This window comes from Drosophila eugracilis, unplaced genomic scaffold (genome assembly GCF_018153835.1).
Source record: "Drosophila eugracilis isolate 14026-0451.02 unplaced genomic scaffold, ASM1815383v1 contig_340, whole genome shotgun sequence".
NCBI lineage: Eukaryota > Metazoa > Arthropoda > Insecta > Diptera > Drosophilidae > Drosophila > Drosophila eugracilis.
The window spans coordinates 487,306-512,956 of record NW_024573195.1 but is presented as its reverse complement, the minus strand read 5'-3'; the positions used below and the strand labels follow the sequence as shown (position 1 = coordinate 512,956).

Sequence of the window (25,651 nt, the reverse complement as noted above, 5' to 3'; positions counted from 1 at the left end):
CCATCTCGAAGTGGAACTGTCAAAGGTGAAAATGGCGAAGTGTAATGGAGTCGAAGAATCGATGATAAGTTATTAAATTAATTATTTTGTGACAAGTATATACACATCCGCGTTACAGGAATTGTGTTGAGAAAGCATAAATTGAACAATTCAATTGTGAGCCCACGTATAATTTGTAAGCATTTAGAGTGGTTAATGTGAATCTTTATAGACATTGCATTATATTATTAATTACGGTACTTGGGTCTCCAGGAACCATATTTTATTAGAAATATTACTGTTTTAAGAAATAAAATATTAAAATTGTCCTGATATATCCACAATTACTATATTTGTTTAACAACTTCCAACTTTTTTTTTGCATGTTAAACGAAGCTCTACATTTCTACTTTTGGATCTGGCTTTGCATTCGGAAGATATAAATGAACCAAAACCAAATACAGCAACTTACCAATCATCTATCACAGGCACTTGATCAAAACTACGATGTAAGAAATTGTGTTACCGTTACAAAAAAATGAATCTATCTATGTCCGATATCTTCAGGTGGTTAATATGGATGCTGTGCTCTCTGTTATATCTGCACTGGAAGGTACAACAATCACCAAGGAACAGCTGGAGGCCACCAGACTTGCAAAGTATATAAATCAACTTAGAAGAAGGACTAAAAATGAGCACCTGGCTCGACGTGCCAAGTCATTGTTAAAGAAGTGGCGGGAAATGGTGGGAATTCAGCAAATGGCCACTGATATTGTATCACATTCCATTAAATCTGCTTCCCAGCCTTCACAGCCAGCATCCGATTTTGTAAAGTCTGCTACAATGCCACCAGTCAGCCACATGGCCGAGTCAGTTGCCCATTTGTCGTTATCTCAATCGTCCACTTCCCAGCAAATGGAAATGCATTCAAATGTCGACACTTCTGAACCTCCGCCTTTGGGTCTGCATACTCAGCTTCATACGAACATTTTTAATTTTGTGAACCATATGAATGAGTACGATCGCGATGAAAATAACTCTATAAATTCACTTCACAATCAAAAGCCTATCATCATTGAACACTCATCGAATTCAATGTTTAGTGTCAGCACTGAAAAGATACACGATGCTTCAGTTGTTATTGACATTGTGTCCGATTCCGATGAGAACGACAACAATTGTACGTCGAAAAGAAGAAAAACAAACTTAAGTGTTCCTGTACCCCTTTCAATTCCAACTACGCCAAGCCCTCGACAGAAAAAAGTAAAAAAGGAGAAAAAATGCAAAGATAGAGAGGGGCTAGTCACACAAACCTTGAGAATTTGTGATTCAGGTATGATCTACTTTTTTTGTTATTAGTTTTTTAAAATGAACATTTATTTAATTAGTTTTCTAATAATCGAAAATCTAATCGAAAAATTATAAAATATTAGGTTGTCAAAAAAGTCTTGCGGTATAAAATTGGTTCCAATAATGATTCAAGTCAAATATGCGCCGTTTTGTTTGATGACGCGTTCCCAACGAGATGCCAACTTCATAATGCCCCTCTCATAGAAGCTCGCTTTCCTATTGGCAAAAAACTCGGAGCGTGGCACATCTTCGACCACCTCTACACCAGAACGTAAATGTTCATACCATCGTTGTGCGGTGGAAACGGAAACAGTATCGGGTCCATAAACTGTACAAATTTTATTGGCGGCTTGAGATGCATTTTTGCCTTTATCGTAGCAGTACTGTAAAATATGCCATATTTTCTCTTTATTTTGCTCCATGATTGCGACGCTATAACTCACGAACGACTTAAAAGAAAAGACAATCAATCAAACACGTGTTAGCGCGTGAAATGAGCTTTCCAAAAAGTATAGTATAGTATATAGTATGACCTGATGCGACGAATAAAACAAGAACTACGCGCTTTCAGCGCTAACTAGCGAAAATACCGCAAGATCTTTTTTGACAACATTTAATATTAGTCAGAAGAGAAAAATGTAGAAAGTCCTTATAATAGAAAAGAGTCAAAATATAGCAAAAAAAAAAGGCTTACAAATTTGTTGATATGAACGTATACAATTATAATTTTGAAATTCTTTGTAAAGAGCAGGTTTATTAGAACACTTAGATTCAAATATTGTAATTCATACATTTTATTTTTTACACCATATTGCAGACATTTTTTCTCTATCGAACAGTTCTATGAGCTCAATTTTATCTGGGGATGCTTCAATGGCTACTTCGCAGCAAAAAACTCGATTAGGGTCAAGCGAGTTGACATTTACTGGCCGATTTAAGTCTGTTAATCAAATGGATGCTTCGAGCCGTAGCAATTTCAGCTTTTCGGCTGAAAAAAACAAAGATTCGGGGAAACAAAAAATGGTTGAATCTACTGCTTATGACTCAAGTGCATCATGTAGCCGTCTGTCTCCATCAACTGTCGAAGAGGTTAGGAAACCTGAAAATGTGTTTGATGCAATTCAGATGCCTACGCCTACTGCTGGAATAGGCTTTGATCAAAATAGTAGGACTGGGTATTTGGAAAGCGCTTCACAGTCCCAAATGCCAAAAAGGCGTGGAAGAAAAAAAGGATCAAAAGGTGTAGACGCTCTGATTGCTAAGGAGTCATCTAGCCTGTCTCAACAAATATTTTTTGGTGGATCAACTGTTAAGAAGGTGAAGACTACGAAAGAACTCTTCAATGAAATTCAGGGCAGAAAATTGAGTACTTCGATGCAATCGTCAACTAGTAATCTTTCTAATTCGTCAACAAATCGGGAATTGACTTCGCGTGCTATTTTTCCAAGACCAACGTCGTCTTGTTCAGGTTAGTTTTTGTAATAGATCTATTTTTACGAAATAATTATTTATCTGAATGCTTTCAGATACATCAATACATTCTGCACATATTTTGGAATCTTATTCAGGGAATGATACTTTTGCCAGCAAAATAGGTAAGTACTAGATAAAGCCTGATAAAGTATAATCTTGTACAAAGATTCTTATTTAACATTTATATTTCGAAATTCATACTTATTTCTAAACATCTCTTCTGTGCTGTTTTTTGTAAGCAGCTGTAATGATTGTAAGTGACATTGTAAAGTAAGCTTCAATGTCATAACTATGAAAAACTAAATTTTCAGAACCTATAAGAGCTAGAAAGTTGGCGTTAAAGTTAAACATGCGATGGGTCGAGCCACATATGTTCACGGCGAAATTGCTTAAAACAGTATTAGCTATTTGATATCTGAAAAACATGACAATAGGGTTTCATCGTGTTTGTTTAATGTTTTTTCACTTATTAATTAATCACACTGTACTAATATTTACACATTAAAAATATATATAAATTGACTTGTATGTAAAACTCATAAAACATATTTTGTTTTGCAGATCTTGCAAATACGGACAGTGATACCGCCACTTCGGAACCATCGCGCGATAGTAATAAATCACAAGAAATTAAGGAGTGCCATTCATTTGATAGCAATAGCAATTCTGTTCAAAACATACATTTAGCAATGAATTTAGAAAACTTGGCGCCGAAAACTTTTAATGATGTCACCACTCAATTAATGCATCTAATTCACAGCCTAAACAGCCCACCGAGTGATATTGATATTGAGAGAATGTATCAGGCTCAAATTGTACCATGTACGTGCATAGTTATTGAGGAAGTTCAAACTGCATTAGGGGAGTCCGATAATTCCACTGTGGACACTAATACGAACGATCTAAAGTCTGATTTAAATTATAAAGAGAAAATTTCTCACCACAAGAATGAAGAACAATTTCTTGCTTTGGAACGTTCTGATAATGGTGAAGTAGGTGACATTTATCCAAAACCAGTTAAGTCCATATTTGATCTAGATTATGATGATAACGAAGATCCTTTGTGCTCTATTTTGGATGAAGTACGAAAGCCATTAGCTAAATTGGAGGATAAAAAAAAGAAAACAGATACTAATAACGTATCTTTTAATGGATCTACACAAAGTGTTCCCATCAAATTGATAAATTTTGTTTGTGATCCTCAAATTGACTGTAAAGGTCAAGAAAGAGATATCAGTGAAATTCAAAATGCAGTTTTACCAATTTTCACTGTTCAAGAAGATCCCGATTGCATAGCTAAACAAAGGTTTTATATACAAACAAACAATGTGACCCGTTTTCACATAAATGCATTGCATAATTTCTACATACCAAATATAAACGGAAATTGGGATAGTGTGGACACGTATCCTAGCTTTCAACCTGAAAATGATATTCTACATACTTTGGAATCATACACAGTGACCAATGGAGCTGATGTTGTTCCTAAATATGGACTTCTAACAGCAGATCGAATAAAAAAAGATCTAAGTTCTTTAAAACTATTAAAACCTTTTAAGGCAAAAAAATTTAAATCTCTCATGACCCCGTTTCTTGGAGTTGCCAAATGCTTACCGACTTGTCGACGAGCTAAGCAAAGGGTTAAGTGGCTTAACTCATCGACTGCTCCTCATATAATTTCGAAGCGTTTAGAAGCGTCCAAGAACAATATAGACTACAAATATAATAGTCCGAGTCCGCTAAACGTTAATATTGATGTTGCATTTTCTGATATAAAAAGGGGTAATGAAAACCATGAGCCACTGCAGGTCGATTCCAACGTAAAAAAAGCATCCTCATCTCAATCATTAGACTTCTCTGCTAATGATTTTAGTTATAATTTATTAAAACTGGCTATTGATGACGTGCATTTTGGGGATGCTGATATAAGCCATCAAAGCAGTGAACACCCTTTTCAACTTAACAGTACTTTTAGATGTAACAGTTCTGACATTAGTAGATATTCCCGTTTAACAGAACCTCATCACTCCATGAATGAAAAGCCGAGAAGAAAAAGGACTCGTTCAATTGGTAGAAAATCAGAGATAACTTCAGAAAAAAAACAACATTTACGGAATTCTACGAAAAAGATTAGACATGAACGTGGTGAATTTCATTTGGAAGAAACGCTGGTTAAGAAGTCTTTAAATGGATCCGTTTCAAATCTAAGTTTTAATAATAGCAGCAGTAATAGTGACAATGATGCGTATAATGATAATGAAAATGAATTCGATAACTGTAATAACGAAGAGTATGCTATAGTTCAACGCCCAATAGGTGACGGCGGAGCTTGCAGTAATCATATTGTATTGACAATAAAGAAAACGCCAAGCAAAATTAATTCTCCAGCAAATTCAATTACAGAAGTTTCACCAAATACTACATCAGATGTATCAAAATCCAACACCCAGTTTTATTTGGAAGATATAACAAAATCACCAAAAACAGCTGAAATTCCACTGACGAAAAACACTTTAGTAACAAAAACATGCAGAATTCACTCTCTGTCTAGACATACCCGTGATCGGCGTACGTATGGAAAACAAGATAAGGATCATAGCAAGACTGTTGATTTAGGAGTAAAACATTTGTACCATTTAAAAACAAAGGCAACAGATTGCCCCTCAGACATTAAACTTCACAATAAACTTTTTTTTCACCACGAATTGTGCAGAACGGACGCTGCAGGAATAAATGAAAGAATACTAAATTATAGTAGTAGTAGCAACTCAAGTTTTGACGAGGATAGCGAAGTAGAAAATACCTCCGTGGAGGATGAAGGAGGAGAAGTAAAGAAACGATCCATTTTCGACACATACAATTTACAAATTGAGACTGAAACAAGTTCCATAGCAAGGATTTCTGAGGTCAAATTTGAAAGCGAGGAAGATTCATTTTTAACGTCATTAAGTGATAGCGATAATGATGATCAAGATGAAAAACCTGAGACGGTCGATAAGCGCGATGATTTTCATAACAACAGAATGCTGAAATCTTTTAATTCTATATTTTCTGAAAGTCTGATAAGAAAACCTAAGACGGCATCAATTGGCACTAAATCATCCCCGACCATAATGTCACCCGGAAATAAATCTGATAGATGTTCTGATAATCACAATTTAGATTTAGACGAATCCAATGAATTCAGTAATATAAGTCGAAAATCCATCGAGTCTACGGAGTCAACGATTAAAATGCCATTACTTGGCGCTGAGTACCGTACTGGGATTCGATCATCTTTAAGCATTGCCTCTACCACATCAACTGAAAAAAACATAAACAAGATTCAGCAATTTAAGGAATGGCATCAAGTTCTTCAATTAAAATCTTATAACAACGAGCCATTAATAGTTCTGCCTTACGTTTTGCTTGAATGAATTCAACGTTTCAAAACAAAAAGAAGAAAATGTAGGACCGTATAGCACACTAACAAATTTGAAAAATTTTCATCAACTAATAACATGTTTTTCGTATGATTAGTCAGCTTTAATGAGGTCAATGCGCTGTTGGTTAATTGTACGTTTGCCAAAATTAAAATAAATATAAAAGTCTATGAAAAACGGCTTTTGCAATATTATTTTTGTTACATTTTATTGTTAAAAATTTTTATTTTTTACTTCAACATTTTTCAACAAATAATTTAAGTTACACAAAATAATGTATAATAATTGTAAATAAACTAGGTATACATACACTAAGTTTGTAATTGGTTTTATTTACTACATTTTTATCCAAAACTTTCTTGTCTTACAGTTTTTTCCACGGACCATAACCCATCTTTTCTACCCAACACATCACCATAGGTGATACAATCGTATTGTATGACAATAAAAAAAACACCAAGCAAAAATAATTCAGCGAATTCAATTTCTTCAGTTTTTATACATTACATACAATATTATCTGGAAAATTATCATAAATTCCACTAATGAAAATAAATGTGATATCAACATAAAAATAAACGCTATAGTCGAGGGCCGCGACTATAAGATATCCGTTACTGTTTTACGCAATTTTAAAATATTCATTTTGCTAGTAGAATTTTACACAGCAGCACCTATTGCCAGAAAAAGCATGTTGAGAAATTTCTTCATAAATAGCGAAATTTTGTTCCGATTTAAAAAATCTTTGGTAATTCGATAGATAGACGCCACGGTTTTCCGCGGTTTGTGGGCGTTAGAGTGGGCGTGGCAGTGTTCTTAAGCCTAACTTTCTAGCTTTTATAGTTCCCGAGATTTTCGCATTTTTGTTTTTTTTGGGCGTTAGAGTGGCTTAATCGGAAAAAAACAATTCGCATTGGGAGCTTCATAAAAACCTACATGCTTAATCCGAACATTCTATCACTTATAGTTAAATTGCCTCTTAGACATTAAACTTCACAATAAACTTTTTTTCACCACGAATTGTGCAGAACGGACGCTGCAGAAATAAATGAAAGAATACTTAATAATAGTAGTAGTAGCAACTCAAGTTTTAACGACGATAGCGATGTAGAAAATACCTCCGTGGAGTATGAAGGAGGAGAAGTAAAGAAACGATCCATTTTCGACACATACAGTTTACAAATTGAGACTGAAACAAGTTCCATAGCAAGGATTTCTGGAGTCAAATTTGAAAGAGAGGAAGATTCATTTTAGGCGTCATTAAGTGATAGCAATAATGATGATCAAGATGAAAAACCTGAGACGGTCGATAGGCGCTATGATTTTCGAAATAAAAGAATGATGAAATCTTTTCATTTTAAATTTTCCGAAAGTCTGATAAGAAATCCCCGCCCATAATATCACCTGGGAATAAATCTGATGTTCTGATAATCGCAATTTAGATTTAGACGAATCCAATGAATTCAGTAATATGAGTCGAAAATCCACCAAATCTACGGAGTCAACGATTAAAATGCCATTACTTGGCGCTGAGATTACTGGGACTCGATCATCTTTAAGCATTGCCTATACCACATCAGCTGATAAGAACTTAAACAAGATTCAGCAATTTAAGGAATGGCATCAAGTCCTTCAATTAAAATCTTACTACAATGAGCCATTAATATTTTCGCTTGAATTAATTCAACATTTCACTTACGGTGATACCGTTGCCAAGTAAAAAGAAGGAAATGTAGGAGTGCATAGCGAAAAACATATTTGAAAAATTCTTGGATTGGAAGCAACATAATAGATAGATCTTACTTTGTTACCCAATCATGTCTCGGCCAAGTTAATCAAATCATCATAATATACATACATACTTAATATTAAAAATATGTAGGGTTGTGTTGTTATATCCGTTATATCCACTGGAAACCGGTTTACTAGAAGCGGTTTGTTCTGTAACTGCTGGTAACAATTACCCATAAGTATTAAGCATTAAAACAAGAAGAAACGCTAAAGTCGAGAGCCGCGACTATAAGATACCCGTTACTGTTTTATATAATTTTAAAATATAAATTTTGCTAGTGGAAATACACAAAACGCCACCTTTTTTTTTTTAGAAAAAGTATGTTAAGTTACTGATGGTAACGTCACTGTTCATGTGAGGCCTTATAACCCATATTTCTTCATAAATAGAGAAATAATGTTCCGATTTAAAAATCTTTAGTAAATCATAGACCAAAGGTCAAATTTTGCTCTACGAGTAACGGGTATAATAAAGTAAAGAAAATTAAATCTCGAAACTAAACATACATATCTTGCACAATTTTGCTCATTTAAAACTTTAGTCATCAATTTGTTCCGCTATCTCAACTACCTGCAACTTAAATATAAAGTTTGAAAATTAAACACATAGAAAACAAAATGATATAAAATCTTGAAAATAAATATACACGGGATATTAAACCTATCTAGTTTATGCTAAATGTAAATTTTGTTGAATTATAACTCTTGCCGCCTTAAAACTGTTTTCACCTAGAAAATAGTAACTTAAGCCTTTCCAAAACGAAAATAAGGTATTCATCTTTGCCAATTAGTTTTCTTCAGTTGGAGAAGATTTTTTCTGTGTGTAACTTCCTGGAAGAGACCGTCAGTTTTGCGCTGATATATGATGTTCATCGCAAAATAGTCAGGTGTACGAATTCCTTTACTTTTGAGCAGCGATCTGTAGTTAATCATGCAGCCCTTTTATATTTATTTTGATTGCAGTCCCCCAACAAATACTCTAAACATTTTTATTTAAAAAATGTATTTATTTTTATGTCAATTTCGCCATTTGTCTTTAAATTTCGTAAGTTATGCAGAACTATTTTCGAGAATTAAGTTTCAACTACTTGAATAACTAATGTGTAATAGATCTTTTTTGAGGATGCCAGTAGTCACCCAAGTAGCTGAGACCTCTATATAGTGATCAGTATCTATGAGTTGATGCCACATATAAAAATGTATAGGTAGTTAATTACATTAAATTTCCCTAGAAATTATTTTTCGTTTAATAGTAATGCTACATATAATGCGCGATTTATGTATGAGCACGTTAATATCTGATATTGCAGGTTTTTGGACGATATCGTTAAAATGCATAAACTTTACATATATTTATACACTTAAACGTCTATGTACATTTTTATATGTTTGAATGATGAAAGCGACTTTTGGCTTACTTTTAATACATATGTATATAATATATATGCAGGTTTTAATGGTTGGTTTAACGATGTATAAAATCTTCCGAATGTGTCTTAACATTCGGCGTTGTGAACGTTCATTGAGAATGCACATGTACTTTCGCCCTTTTTGGCAACAGCTTTGACCTGGTATTGACCAACGTCGTCCATGTTACATTTCGCAACTGTAAAAGCGTATCGGTTTTCATCCTTCGTAAATGAGTATCGTGAAAGAGTTTCGTCAACAGGCTTCCCGTCTTTCACCCAAACTAAATTAAGGAGTTCCGAATCTATTTCGCAAGTAAACGTGGTACTTTCTCCTTCAAGTATTGAAACTGATATGGGAAATTTGGCAAAAGATGGATGTTTGGGCTCGTCTCCGGGGACATTTACATTTATTGTGCAGGTACTAAACGATTCGCCTACATCATTAAAAGCCTCGCAGGTGTAGGTGCCGCTATCTTCAGGGAAAATCTCGGCAATTTGCAAGCGATATATGTTGGCTTCGTTTGTGTATTGAAAGTCCTTGCTTGGCTTTATCTCTTTGTTATTGTGCAGCCAAACCACATCGAAGTTTTCAGCTCCAATAATGCGGCAAGCCAAAGTAACTGCATCTCCATCTTTCACGAGTCTAGACTCCAAGTGACTGACTATTTTTGGCGCTTTATCGCCGGCAATCATTTTTCGTTTCGGCGAGCTCTTATCCAGCGCTAAAATCATAAGTTAAGTTAAATAAGAAAAAGTAAAATATTTATTTTTAAGAAAATTAAAAAATGTTTTTTCAAATAGGAGAGTGAGCAATATAATATGTATGTATGTAAGAAATATTTCCCATTTGTTAGTGGAAATATGGATTGCTTTTAGATTGAACGTTTTATAAAATGTGTGAACACATTTATGAAATATTGGGAACTGTTATGTGTTCGTATGTATGTGTACATATGCATATATTATAATATTATATAATAGTTAATCTTTAATCGCAAGTACTTACGCATTATTGTTAGTTTGCATTTTGTTTCCACAGCACAAATAGAATTTGTGGCCGTACAAGTAAAAACTCCCTCGTCTTCCGGAAAAACTTCGTGGATGGTTAGAGTTGCAATACCATTTTTATACTTTAAGTCCATGATATCAGAAGACGATATAGACTTCCCATTCTTTGACCAAGTGATTTGGGGTTCTGGGTCTCCTTTTACATGACAGATTAGTATTAACTGGTCCCCATCGCGAATAGTTAGATCGTGAAGTGGTTTTGTGAACTCCGGCTTGCACATTAGTGAATCATCTGGTGGAACTAAATTCAATTTGGTATAAGAAGCTAGTAAATACCATACATAAATGTTAAATCAATATGTCTGTACGTACGTATAAGCTCTTTAGTTGCACTTCGTGATCTAGATGGGCTTCCAGGCGCCTGTAAGCTATTAGACGCATACTTCTTTTTGTTTGAAATGCTATTTTGCGTGCCTGACGAACTTGTGATGGTCCCTGTTGTATTATTGCTCTATAATTGGCAATTAATAGGTGATGATACGATATGTAATTTTGAGAACTTACACTAGACTTCGAAGTACCCTGCGATGAAAGTGGGGCGAACTGGCGGGATGTAACTATTGGGGTAGGAGCAGGCTTCATTGGCTGTTCTATGTATTTTCTATCTGTTTTAGGAAATAGAAACAATGCCGTTCAAATATATGTATATATTTAAAAAAATGTCATTGATACATTTGTCTTTATTCAAATATGTAATTGTTTTTAATCGAGCATGGTTGTATTTATATAACTGATGTCTCATATGCTATGCATATGCTTGAAATAAGTAATGTATAGTCGTGCTAGATTTTTAAAAAGTTATTATAAATATCGCCATTACCATGCAAAAAATACTGTAAAAAAATTTTTTTTTGATTGTAATATAAAACACAATATTATATTCTATTATAAAAAATAATTTATAAGTCAGATATTTATTTATATGCACATTTTTCTCACAAAGCTCCAAATAAATTCTCATGTATGTCGTAAAGGCTTTTTATTTTTGGTATAAATTAAATTATTTAGACATATTTAGTAATTAACAATAAAAACAAGCAATCTTGTTTTTTAGTCCATTTTTAAGTTTTTATAAATTCACTTTTTTTAAGTGAGATTTAAATTCAAAATGCCTTCAGTTTAAGTACTAAGAGCATGCTTAAATTAAAAAAGTATTTATATTTTTTATTTTATTGTATTTATATTATTTACCTCCTGAATAAAGAAAATTGTGGGCAAGTTGAGCCTGCTCAGGCGTAACCCATTCTCCTGGGAAAAGTGGAATTAAAATGTAGTACAACAAATAGAAAGAATGCATTAAAATAAAATCCTTTATGAATGTTCACAATGTATAAAAATTAGGTTATGTTGTTCCTGCCCTTACATGCCCAAAAATTGTGAGTAAAATAGGATACCCCTCTTTAAAACTTGAATCAAAATTATTAATACTAGACTTAAAAGTTATATGACACTTTATTTGTGTTATAGGTGTGGCATTCATCTTATGTAGAAATAGATATTAATATTTAATTTCTCTCTTCAGGATGGTAAATGTTAAAGAATACCCAGATATTTAATTTAAATTAACCGGTTAATACAATTTCTATAAAAAAGAGTATGTACTCTTTTTTGTCTATAATATCTAATAGTATGTAGTGAATAACGAAAGCATTTATACCAGTAGGTCAGCGTTCCCTAAAACCATGTTGACCATTAAGAGCCGTGCTAAAATATAAACATATCGATATAATATACAGATAAACAAAAAAGTTAATAGTCTGATATCTTTTAAATTTTAATTTATCCCTTTGCGTAACTTTTTTTAATGTTTAAAAATATGAGATCTTAAAGATAGTTGTTTGTTTTTTAAGTTTACCTTCAACAATAACGACACACTCTGTTTCGTCTGTTCCGTGACAGTTTAATGCCTTACAGCTGTATTTTCCTGAATCGGATGGCTTGCAGTCAATTATTTCCATAGTGACAACACCATCAGAATGCGTCATTGCATACTCGTATTTACTAAGTTCTCGACCGTCCTTATACCACTTAACAGTTGGCACTGGCTTGCCACTTAAACAACAAAGCAGCTTGCATGTATCGCGGGCCTGCATAACGCGTGGCCGCAAAAGGAATGTAAAACTGGGTGCCGTCTCTGACTCTTCCTGCCAGAAGGTGTACGGCAAAGGTTCACGTCTGCGAACCGGAGTTGATTCCGTTCGATACCTAGGCTGTTCTTTTGGTAAGGGCTGAACATTCAGGAAAACGACTTCTTCTCTGGAGCCATAGTGATTTTCTGCACGAATAATATATTCTCCTCGGTCATCTAACTTTACTCGATTGATGATAAAGTAATAGTCATCCCCCGTATACCGTTTCATAAACTTCACACTCTGCCGTAGTTCAATATTATTATGAGACCAAGTTAGAGTAGGTGTTGCGATTGCAATGCATCGGCAGTAGAACTTCACGCTTTGACCCTCATAACAAAATTGGGATGATGGTCTAATTACAAAGCGTGGCGCTGCTTGACGGCGATCAAAAACGGCATCGTGAATCTTATACTTCTCCATAAGCAACTTTCGTAGTGATGAATATTCTGATAGACGTCCTATGGGCAACAGGTACCTCTCGAAGTCTTCATATTTCTTCCTTAATTTCTCCCGATAAGCAAGATAACGATCACGATTAATTGTCTGTGTTATACCCTTATGATCTCCTGTAAGCCAAGGATGCAGAAGACATTCGTGTGCAGTCATGCGCTTTTCTTTGTTTGCAACAAGCAATTTTCTTATAAAATCTTTAGCCTCTTCAGATATGTTTTTAAATGATTCTACATCAAAATCCCAATCGCAAGACTTGACATTTTTAAGAGTTTGAACGTCGTTGTCGCCAGCAAATGGTGATAGCCCGCTTAATCTAAAATTAAATATAGGATTGGAAATTATGTGGTTTGAAGTATGGCGTTGATTTTTTTGAATTTTTTATATGTTATTCTTCTACTCGTGGACTTTATATAAGTTAAGGGATACATTATACCCTTTAAATCTAAGAGTACCGGGATATTAAGAATGATGAAATTATACAGAATTTACTATTTTAAAGTGCTGCAGATATTTTAGAAAGTCGATTATACGAGTAAGACTTGGTTATTTAAAATATCACATTATTGTCTTATATAACAACTTACAGAACATAAGCGAGTACTCCAGTAGCCCACATATCAGTATAGAAACCGACGGGCTCCCTGTTAACAATCTCCGGTGCAGCGAACTCAGCAGTTCCTGTTGTAATTTTGACAACTTCATTTGGATCCAACCTAGTTGCTAATCCAAAATCGATAAGCTTGACATTTGTGCTGGAACGAGTTTGGCACATAATATTTTCCGGCTTAATATCCAAGTGAATAATATTTTTCTCGTGCATATGCCTGATGCCCTCGCAAATTTGCCTCATATAGTTTATAACTTCAGCTTCCGACATTATGTAATTTTCAGCAGTAATGCGTTCAAAAAGTTCACCACCAGATAAGCTACGATAAGTAAATATTAAAAATTAAATTATAAAAAAAATTTGTACATTTAGCTTACAATTCCAGTATAAGAACCATCTCATCATCGTCCTCGAAAGCATCATGCAAATTGATAAGCTTTTGATGATGCAGTTGATTCATTACATCTATTTCACGGCGAATTAGGTCCTTTTCGATTGAATGTGACACTGGAATAAACTTAGCCGCAAAAATATTTCCAGTGCTTCTTTCGCGACATCGGTGCACAACACCAAATGCACCAGTACCGATTTCCTCAAGGATATCATACTTATCGTAAACACTTTGCTGGGATATTTCAACTGGTTGTGGGACGAACTTAGAGTAAATGTCAAACACATATGAATCGTAGTCTTTAATTGGTCCATCTGCCGTACCGCGCACTTTCCTGCCATTTGTATCGATTTGCCATTTACGTTCTACCGGTTTCTTTTTAGTAGACTCTTTGGTCTTTATCAGAGTGCTAGTTTCAGAAGGTTCAGAACGCCCGTAGACATTATCGGCTGATATGCGGAAATCATACTCTTTCCCTGAAGTCAAACCACATACTGCTATAGACGTAAATCGAGTATTTCCAACCCGTATCCACGAAGATAATGGATGTTCACGACGCTCTATGTAGTAGTTCGTTATGTCGCTACCACCGTCCCAGACAGGTGCTTTCCAACTAAGGGATAAAGAATCACTACCAATACTTTCAATTAATGGGAACCGCGGCGGATCTGGACGATCACTAATTTGCACTTGTATAATTGCTGTATCCGAACCGAGTTCGTTTTCAGCTGCTATCCTATAAGGTCCAGAGTCCATGCGTGATCCATCACGAATTATAAGAACAGCATGTCTTTCCTTAGTCTCTACAGTGTAATGACCACCACACTCTATATTCTCACCTTCCCTAACCCAGTGTATACGAGGTTTTGGGAAGCCAGTGAAGGGAATTTTAATTACAACATTTTCACCTTTATCAAAGTATGCCGTGTCTCTGAATCGTGGGGGAACATTTAATTTTGGAGCAGCTAAGACGTTTATTAAAATTAATTAATTAATTTACAAAAACGGAAAGATTAATTTGTTTTGAGATATACTTACTCATAATGGCCAATGCTGCTCGTGTAGACTTCGCTCCAGCTTTGTTCACTGCGCGACAGACATACTCATCAGCATCTTCTCCAAATATGTCGTTGATATTTAGGAAGTGATTCTCGCCTTCTGAGTACATGTGATACCGTGCGCCATTACTGATTTCACGAGCCCCCTTATACCAGGTGACGGTTGGCTTAGGAACACCACTTATTGTGCATGTGAATTGGGCGTTGTGATTTTGAATACAATTGGCATCGCTTAGCGGCTTCACAATCAATGGAGGCGAAGCACCCTTTGGATCTATTATCTTGACCACTTGAGAAGCGGATGATTCCTTTGATATGCCTGCTACATTCTGAGCAAAGATTCGGAACTCGTACTGCCGACCTTCAATCAGATTGACGCAGTTTATTTGATTGGCTGCACAGATGGTAACGTTGACACGCTGCCATGTGTTGCTGCCTACTTCTTGTTTATCGATCCAATATCCTTGAATGTGAGCACCGCCATCCGATTCCGGTTTGCTCCATTCCAAATGCACAAAATCTCCTCCAATTTCTGTTATCTGAGGAATGCCTGGTGGCGATGGGGGGTCAAGTGGGGCCTTAGCTCTGATGGGGTTCAAACCCTCTAGTGGTGGACCCATTCCGTTTTCATTTACAGCCATGACACGGAAAATATATTCTTGGTTCTCGATAAGACCTTGTACGCTAAAAGTAGTATCTTTGCAGGTGCTAGAAACCGTTATCCAGTGCGGTGATTTCACATCCTTCCGTTCGACCACGTAATGGGTTATTTTAAGACCACCATCATAGGAAGGCAGACGCCAACCTAAAGTACAGGAGTTTTTGTTAATAAAAGAGATTCCCAGAGGTCCTGTTGGCGCTGTAGGCAACCCAGTAACATATACATCAAACTGCCCGATGGCACTACCAGAATCATTCGTGAATTCTATTTGATATTTGCCAGAATCACTTTTGACAATGTCACGAATACAAATCGCTACATAATCGTCAAATATGTTTAATTTAACATGTGTTTCATCATTACTATCGGATATAACTTCATTGTTTTTCCTTAGTATCACAGTCAATGGCTGGTCTCCGGAGTAGTATACCTTTATCTTTGTATTGTCACCTTCGGGTAAGTAAAGTTCGTTGGGACATCTGTTTATGATTGGTGGTGATCCAATTTTCAGATAACCTGAGGTGTGGACGAATCCGAGGGAATTAATTGCCTCACATGTGTAGTCAGCATCGTCTCCACTTTGCACATTTGATATGTGCAGTCGGAAAAGTCCGTCTTTATTGTCGCAAGTAAATCGACCGCACCCCATTTGAATTTCCTTCCCATTGCGAAGCCATCTAGCAGTTGGACTCGGTTTACCTGATGCGGCACATTGCAACGTAAAATCCTTACCATAAGGTGCTACCCTGTCTTGTAGTCGCTTAATCCATTCGGGTTTTTCGCCACCAAGAACCTCGCAAACCCGTATTGGCATCGTGCATAAGCTAGGATCCGAGCGTCCAGCGGAATTGACAGCAAATATTCGGAATTCGTAGTCACCCATCTCAATCAGGTTAATAACCGTATATTCGGTGTCCAATACGTTGTAATCATTACATTTTACCCAAACGGCTCCACCGATATCCCTTCGTTCAATAATGTAGCTGGTAATGCGAGAGCCACCATCCCTTAAAGATTTCTCCCATTTTAAGTCGACATAGTTTTTGCCAACCCTGGTGACTTGAGGGGTACCAGGAGGAGAAGGCACACTGAATTTTCCTTTTAGTTTAAATCTCAAGGACGGAGGAGAAGGTTTGCTAAGACCAGCAGCGTTCTTTGCCCTTATACGAAATTCGTATTCGCTGCCATTGGTTAAATTATAAAGCTGGTATTTGGTATCCTTTATAAGGTAGTCGTAGGTATTCCAAGAAGAGTCGTTAACAATATCTCTATATTCAATTTGGTAACCTTGAATACGGGACCCTCCATCACCAGCTGGTCTAGTCCAAATCAATGTGACATTTCCAGAGTCCCAGTCGATAACCTTTGGTTGACCAGGCTCATCCGGAACTGTGAATTGATGCTTAGCAACAATGGGATCGGATATGTCCAAAGGATCTGACAAGCCATACTGATTTTCTGCTCTTACACGGAAGTAATACTTGTGTTGGGGTTCCAGACCCATGACATCGTAATGAATGTTACGAACAAAACTGCTTACTTTCACCCAGGATCCACTAGTATCTAACTTTTCAACGACGTAATTTGTAATCGGTGAACCCCCATCATCTAGAGGCGTTTTCCAGGCCAGGGTGCATGTGTCTGGAGTAATGTCGTAGGCATTTAATGGACCCTGAGGTGGTCCTGGCCTGTCTACAACAGTGACATGACATGATGCAGTATCTGAACCCTTGTTGTTTGTAAGAGTAATCGCGTACGATCCAGTTTCACATCGCTTGGCTGATTTATTGTAATAAACTGATGAATAATCGTCAGAAACAAATTTAATTCGCTCGTCGGGAGTAACTTGAATACCATTTATACTCCATGATGGCGTTGGTCGAGGATTAGCATGATAAGGTACGGTAATGTGGAATTCATCTCCTGCAATTACCGTCATATCACGAATTGATAAATCGGATGTTATCTTGGGTGAATGGGGCGGTCGGCGGCAGAAAATAAGATCACTTGAACCACTGAACGCTGATTGACCGGCTGCATTCACTGCGGCTACTCTGAACTCGTATTCCGCATTTTCAATTAGGTTTGGTATCTTACAAGTAAGGTCTGGGCAAAGAGCGTTAACTGCCTTGGTCCACTTGTCATCGCTTAGCAATCGTTTCTCTAACACATAGCCGGTTATAGGAGAACCTCCATCATGTTTTGGTTTTGACCATGCTATTGTTATACTATCTTCTGTTGAGTCAATACCGTGAGGAATACCGGGAGTATTTGGGACATCAAAGGGATGTCGTGCGCGTATGGGCTCTGATGTATTGGCCGGATCGGATTGCCCACATTTATTTTCAGCTAACACTCGGAAGTCATACTCTTTGTTAATAACAAGGTTTCGAATTCTTAAAAATGGAACTGTGCAGAAACTGCTAATTTTAGTCCATGTGGATCCACGAGCTTCTTTCTTTTCAATTATGTAGTTTTGTATGGGAGACCCGCCGTCATCATTCGGTGGATTCCAATACAATGTTAATGAATCGCCAGCAAACTCATCAGCTCGAAGATGTGTTGGTGGGGATGGCCTATCCAAAACACTTACATTAATGGTAGCTGTATCGAATCCTGATGGATTCTTCAACTGGAGTCGATATTGACCTGAGTCAGAACGTTTTGAGTTTTTCACCACAAATGAAGCTGCCTCATCAGTCAAATGCTGGTGTACACGGTTATCGTCATCCAGTACACTGTCATTCGAATACCAAAAGGCACTGGGCTTGGGGAAAGCTATGTACGGCACATGAATGCTGAAGTCGTCACCAGCCCTGCACACTATATCTCGAACTCCTCCCAATTCCATGCAAGGTTTGTTTGGTTGTTCTTCAATCGTGATGGGCTGTGAGGGTTTAGATGGATTTGATCGTCCAACTTCGTTTTCAGCGATAACACGGAAGGAATACTCCTCTCCTTCCTTAAGGTTTGGTACTGTGTATACAGTTGAGTTAATGGGTAAATCGTTAACTATTTTCCAATCTTTCTCATTTTTGGGACGTATTTCAATAAAATACCCTTTGATTCTGGATTTTCCATCATTCCGTGGTGGGCGCCAAGATAGTGTGACGTTATCCCTGGAAATACGATCGGGTTTTGGTGACTCAGGTGCATCTGGACGATAGCGTTGATGCTCCGCAGTCATTGGATCGGATGGCTTTGAAGGTTGGCCAGGTCCAGCTTCATTAACTGCGATTATACGGAACTCATAACGGGCTCCGTCGCGAAGATCGGGCACTGTGTATGATGTATTTGGTGTTGGATAATTGTTGCACTTAATCCATTCACCGCCGCGCTCTCGACGCTCTACAATATACCCAGTTATAGGCTTACCACCACAATAGTCTGGTGGATGCCACTCCAAGGTAGCTGAGTTTGGCGTGTATACAGTTATTTTTGGCTGAGATGGTGCACCAGGAGGATCAAAAGGAGATTTGGCTAATACTGGCTTACCTTCAAGAGCTTCAGAAGCTCCGTAGATATTTTCAGCCCTTACTCGGAAAATGTATTTCTTTCCTTCTACTAAGCCCTTCACAGTGTTGTTCGTCTTGGAACAATAGCCTGGTACTGGCTTCCAATCATCTAAGCCAAACTCAGTGAACTCAATTATATATCCTGTTATGTCGCTGCCACCATTGTCTTTTGGAGAATTCCATTTCAAGGAAATGTGATCCGGGGCTGTCTCTGTGTAACTCAACGGTCCTTCAGGTGGCGATGGTTTGTCCACGACAATAACTTCAATATCAGCTGTATCTTTACCAAACTCATTAAAGGCGGTTACTGTGTATTTTCCGGAATCTTCCCTGTTCGAATTGTCAATGCGGAATATAGTACGCTCCGAATTAGTCTCATAAGATATACGTTTTCCTTCTTCGAATTTGAAATCACCACGTTTCCATTCAATATTAGGAGTGGGAGCACCGGCTATGGGGATAGTTAGGTTGACAGGCTCACCTGCACGGACTTTAACACGCCTTCCCAACAAACTATCCAAATAAAGTCTTGGCTTTTCACGTAGTGGCCTAGCATCGAATGTGTTTGAAGGTTCAGAAGCCTTACCGCTACCAGCAGCGTTAACTCCTGATATTCTGTATTGATATGTATGGTTCGGCGTTACCCTGTCGTCCTGGTATTCAGTGGTTGCTACTGGTTGTCCATTTATTTTTATCCATCGTCCTGTATTAACGTCACGACGTTCAATGTCGTAGCCGATTATGGGCGATCCTCCATTACTAATGGGTTGTTTCCATTTGATTGAAATATGATCCTTGTCGCTGTCGGTTAGTTCTGGTTTGCCAGGTACACCTGGAACTGTGTATTGGTTTTTGGCAACCACGGGTTGATCGGATGTAAGTGGGTCGGAGCGTCCCTGAAGGTTTTCGGCCATTACTCTAAACTCATACAACGTTCCTTCCAGCAGTCTAGGGACCATGGCATGGTTGTATTTGGCATTGACATAATTTATTGCCGGTACCCACCCACCGCCATGAGTTAGATCCCGTTTTTCGATAATATAAGATGATATTTCAGAACCTCCATTGTCTTTTGGAGGTTTCCATGATATAGTTACAGAGTTTCCTGTTACTTCTTCATATTCCATTGGACCTTCTGGTGTTCCAGGACGGTCGAGCACTATAAGTTCGAAACTGCCTTCGTCAATTCCTGAACTATTTCGTAGCAATAAGTGGTAGATTCCAGAGTCAGACCTTTGGCAGTTAACAGTGTGCACTACAGTGTGGTGACCGATCGCTGTAATCGTTGACTTCTCGTTTGATTTTAAAGGACATCCATTGAGTGTCCATGTCGCTTCTGGCACTGGCTCACCGATGAAATGAATATCTGTATGGAAAATTAGCCCACATTTTAAACGTATTTCACTGAGTGGAGTTAATATTTTTGGTGGCAGGTAGCGTGGTTTTGCCATAATCATATCAGATGGCTCTGAAGGCTCAGACTGTCCTGCTTGATTAACAGCAATTACTCTAAATTCATACTCTTTACCCTCAGTTAGCTCTGGTACTGTTGCTATGGTCTTATTTGAGGGTACGTGCAAAACATTAGTCCAGTAAGGACTGCCTTTTTCCTTTTTCTGAATAATGTATTCCATTATGGGAGCTCCGCCATCGCTCTTTGGTGATGCCCATTGTAAGTCAACATGGTCACGATCCCAATCAGTAATATTGGGTTTTCCAGGCGAATCAGGCTCATCAAACTCATTTTTAGCTATTATACTTCTTGCTGCTTCTAACGGATCGGATTCCCCAATTGCATTGACGGCTTTAACACGGAACAAATACTCTTTGCGATGAACTAGACGGGTTACGTCATGCACAGTATGTGTGCTCATGCCAGCATCGGTCCAAGTACTTCGAGACAAGTCCATTTTCTCGATTATATAATGCAATATGGGCGAACCTCCATCATCGTCTGGAATATTCCAGGTTAGATGGCATCCATCTCTTGTAATCTTTGTTATGTCAAGAGGGCCATTGGGTGGCGATGGGCGATCCAAAACAGTTGCATGAGCAGATGCATCAAATGTTCCATGTTCATTCTTTAATATGACGGTATAACGACCTTCGTCACTTCTAAGTGATGATTGAATTTCAAAAGTTAATTCGTTTTGGAAAATACCAGTCTCTGCACGTAAATTCGAGCCAATTTCTTTTCCATTGTATAGCCATTTGACAGATGGCCTAGGAGATGCCTCGATAGGCAATGTCCATCCTAAACGCTTTCCTGCATGAATTGTAATGTCATTTAAAAGGGACTTGTCAAAGAATGGAGCAAGGAAACGAGGCTTGCAAATAATGGAAGCAGATGGATCGGATGGATCGCTAGGACCTCCTTGGTTTACGGCAATTACCCGAAACTCGTACTCTCCACCATCAGTAAGTTCTGGTATGTGTGCCTTACAATTTTCACCTGGAACAACAGCTGCGCGTTCCCACTGACCAAACTTCGGCCTTTTTTGAATAATATATGAAGAAATTGGTGCTCCACCATCTCTTTTTGGAGCAGCCCACTCTAAATCCACAAAATCTTTGCCCCAGTCGGTAGCTTGCGGCGGACCGGGCTTGTCTGGATGTGAATAGGGATCTTTGGCAGTTATAGGCTGAGAGGTTGTGAGTGGTTGGGATTGTCCTTGCTTGTTGACAGCTCGAACTCTGAAGCTGTAGTCATGATTTTCGATAAGATTATCGGCTCGGGTTTCGGTATCGGTGCATTCACCGACAGGCACCCAGCGCATGGCATCATTATCCATTTTTTCTACAATGTAATGCGTTATTTCTGAGCCACCGTCATCTTTGGGAGGCCGCCAACGCAAAACTATTGAGTTTTTGGTTGTGTCTCCATTGCGTAATGGGCCTTCAGGCACACTTGGTACATCCAGAACAGACACCCTGACGGTGTGCCTGTCTATACCGTTTATATTACGTGCTATTAAAGTGTAGTCGCCTGTATCGGATCGTTTGGAATCAAGTATTCTTATCTTGGTGCGGTCATCATCATTGACAATTTTTACTCGGTCAGTATTAATAACCATATTGCCTTCGTGAGTCCATTCTTTGCTTGGCAAAGGCTGACCAGTAACTGGAACGTCAAATTCGAATATGTTACCAGCTTTTATTTTGATATCTGACATAAAGTTTCGGTCTATCTTTGGTGGCATGTTTTTCGGTCGAGCCAGATGAGGTTCAGTTGGATCACTGGGAGACCCTGGACCGGCCTTATTTACTGCTCTAACACGGAATTCATATTTAAGACCTTCAATAAGATCAGGCACGTAAGCGTTGGTGATGTCATCACTAATCTCAGCGCACTTTTCCCAATCGGGAGAGTACTTGTCGCGTTTCTCAATAATGTAGCCGGTAATAACAGAGCCCCCATCACTTTCTGGTCTACTCCATTCTAAATCAACAAAGTCTCTGTCAAAGTCCTTTATGGTTGGAGTGCCAGGCTTTGAAGGTTGGTCGTATGGATTTTTGGCTTCGATCGCATGTAATGTTGTGAGTGGATCTGAAAGCCCTTGACGATTTTTCGCACGCACTCGGAATTTGTATTTATGACCTGGTGTAAGACCCTTTACTTTAAGGCTGGTGATTGGTCCGTCAGTCTCCCCGCCTGGTACCCAACGACCAGTTGCTTCATCTAATTTTTCAACAACATAGTTATCTATTGGTTGTCCTCCATCGTTGTCCGGTGGATTCCAGTGCAGAGAACACGATTCGGAATTTATCTCATCAATATTAAGTGGCCCGTTTGGCGGAGAAGGTATATCAATGACAGTTACTTTAACTTCGGCACAGTCTTCTCCATTTGCATTTTCGGCATGCACTGTGTATACTCCCGAATCAGATCGGGTCGCAGAAGTAACCTTTAGTTTTGTATTGTAGTCAACATTAGTTACCTTTACGTTGTCTTTGGAATACAAGTCTTTTTTTTTAAAAATCCACTTTGTCCTAGGCGCTGGCTCCCCAGATACCTTACAGTCGAATGTGAATGCCTGTCCAGCTTTAATACGAATTTCAATCAAGTTAGATCTATCTATAACAGGTGGCTTGTTGCGAGATTTAGCAATTACTGGTGGGGTGGCATCAGATGGCTCTCCTGGTCCTGCAGCATTGACCGCGGAAACTCGGAACTCATAGACTTGGTTTTCCACAAGATCAGGAATGGTTGCTTTGCATTGATCGGCTGGAACGTCAAGGGTCTTCTCCCACTTACCATATTTATCTTTCTTTTCAACAATATAACCACATATGGGTGATCCACCGTCGGTCAGCGGAGGGGTCCATGCTAAGTCTATATGATCCTTATCCCAATCAGTTGCTTTAAGGTTTTCGGGCTTACCAGGTTCATCGAAAGGATTTTTGGCAATTATTGTTTCCTCACCAACCAAGGGTTGGGACTCACCTTCAGAATTTACAGCTGACACTCGGAATTTGTATTCGTTTCCGGGCGTAAGACCTGTTACATCCACTTGTGGCTCAGATGAACGACAAGTTGGAATCCAACATCCGGTTTCCGGATCTAATTTGTCAATTTGGAAGTACTCAATTGGAGTTCCGCCATCGTCACTAGGACGTTTCCATTTAAGGTGGCAACCCTCTTTGTGTACATCGGATATTTGAAGTGGTCCGTTGGGAGGAGTGGGCTTATCTGTTATAATAACATTTACAAGCACACTATCTTTTCCAGAACTGTTTGTGGCTATGACTAAATATTCTCCAGAGTCATTTCTCTGCGTTGGACGTATAACTAGTTTTGTGTAGTAGTCGGGAGTCTCGATTGTAACATTTTTTCCTGATTGCAAACTGTAGTTGGAAAATTTCCACTCTACTTTTGGAACTGGCTCGCCAATAATATTTGCATCTAATTTAAGAGCTGTTCCGGACGATAGTGATATATCACGAAGATTTCTGCGATCTATCCTGGGAGCAAGATAACGCGGCTTGGCTATAAAAATTTTGCTCGCGTCCGAAGGCTCCGATTGACCACCCTTATTCAAGGCAATTACTCGGAATTGATATTCATTTCCTTCGATAAGGCCTTGAACTGTCGCAATAGGAGTTGGTGAGACGGTTTCTAGAGCTTTTTCCCAGAGCGGGCTGTACTTGTCTTTCACCTCAATAATGTAGCCTGTGATTGGTGATCCACCGTCACTTGCTGGTTCCGGCCAGGCCAGTTCTACCTTATTTGCAGTCCAATCGGTAGCTTCTGGAACGCCAGGCTTTGATGGCGCGGCTAAATCAATGATATGTGTTAATACGAAACGATTTAAGAGGATAATACCTTATTACTCACTAAATGGATCCTTTGCAATAATTGAACCCAATGTTTCCAGTGGTTCCGAATAACCCTCTTTGTTTACAGCTTTCACCCGGAACTTGTATTCGTGACCTGGCACTAGGCTATCAACGGTGTACTCCGGTGTGTCAGTTTTCCCAACAGCCAGCCAAATACCCGTGTCTGGGTCGAATTTCTCAACAATGTAACTATCTATTGGCTCACCACCATCATCCTTAGGTTTTTTCCATTTTAACTTACAACCATCTTTGTGAATATCAGATACCTCTAAAGGACCTTCAGGCTTTCCAGGTTTTGCTAGTCAAAAGATAAAAAATGTACAAATTAAATAACTTAAGCAATAGCAGCTAGGACTGATCCCAGGTTAACAACATGGGCAAACAGTGTAAAATAAATAAATTAGTTAACTTACTTATAATGTTAATTTGGAACTCCACCTGATCTTGCCCATAGAGGTTATGAGCAGATATTTTGTAGAGTCCTGTGTCCTTTCTTTCAGGGTTGTTATTTATGTATTTAGTGTTATAAGGTACATCCTGTATGTAACTAACTGAAGTCGCCTGAACCGACTTATTGTTTTGATTCCAAGTAACATCTGGTGCAGGCTCTCCGCTGACATTAATATCCAAGAATATTATCTCTCCAGCCTTCACGTTGTATGTTCGTATATTTTTACGGTCAATTTTGGGAGCCACTATGTAAAGATGAAAAGTATAATTAAGATCAACCGATTTATTTATTATCCATTTTTATATTTGTAATTGTAAATAAAAAATGTGATCAATTTCTTGGGAATTTGATTTAAAGAGATTTGACGTAATAGTGAAAAAATGATATCTTACTATAATAAATACTTTTTTATTTCAACTAAATAAATACGTCATGTTAACTTTTTGAAATTAGGTAAGGCTTGCTATACAAGAGGCACTACCATAACATCAAAAAATTATAATTTACTCGTTATTTTTAAATCTCAGAGATCAATCCGTCTCTCGGAAAAAACT

At 37.9% G+C, this 25,651-nt stretch overlaps 2 protein-coding genes across 15 annotated transcripts in view; one reads left to right on the top strand and one right to left on the bottom strand.

Moving 5' to 3' along the window:
- LOC108102373 (mediator of RNA polymerase II transcription subunit 26) lies at nucleotides 1–6,539 on the top strand. The gene is made up of 6 exons (XM_017207292.2): nucleotides 1–175; nucleotides 376–488; nucleotides 547–1,312; nucleotides 2,147–2,797; nucleotides 2,856–2,924; nucleotides 3,364–6,539. Exons 2-6 carry the CDS (start codon nucleotides 423–425, stop codon nucleotides 6,216–6,218), a joined length of 4,407 nt encoding a protein of 1,468 aa, XP_017062781.2. The 5' UTR covers nucleotides 1–175; nucleotides 376–422; the 3' UTR covers nucleotides 6,219–6,539.
- Nucleotides 6,540–9,001: 2,462 nt separating this feature from the next.
- Nucleotides 9,002–25,651, bottom strand: part of LOC108102314 (twitchin) — a 46,539-nt gene continuing 29,889 nt past the window's right edge. For 13 of the 14 annotated variants that reach the window (XM_017207088.2, XM_041818581.1, XM_041818582.1 and 10 more), the window contains 11 exons: nucleotides 25,060–25,341; nucleotides 24,645–24,944; nucleotides 15,114–24,584; nucleotides 14,062–15,040; nucleotides 13,662–14,003; nucleotides 12,348–13,390; nucleotides 11,684–11,740; nucleotides 10,997–11,097; nucleotides 10,805–10,943; nucleotides 10,431–10,733; nucleotides 9,002–10,146 (listed from right to left, as the gene is read on the bottom strand). In XM_017207088.2, coding sequence (XP_017062577.2) covers nucleotides 9,512–10,146; nucleotides 10,431–10,733; nucleotides 10,805–10,943; nucleotides 10,997–11,097; nucleotides 11,684–11,740; nucleotides 12,348–13,390; nucleotides 13,662–14,003; nucleotides 14,062–15,040; nucleotides 15,114–24,584; nucleotides 24,645–24,944; nucleotides 25,060–25,341 — 13,652 coding nt within the window. In that variant the 3' untranslated portion in view covers nucleotides 9,002–9,511. The remainder of the gene's footprint in view (nucleotides 10,147–10,430; nucleotides 10,734–10,804; nucleotides 10,944–10,996; nucleotides 11,098–11,683; nucleotides 11,741–12,347; nucleotides 13,391–13,661; nucleotides 14,004–14,061; nucleotides 15,041–15,113; nucleotides 24,585–24,644; nucleotides 24,945–25,059; nucleotides 25,342–25,651) is intronic. The other variant, XM_041818576.1, reaches the window with a different exon arrangement.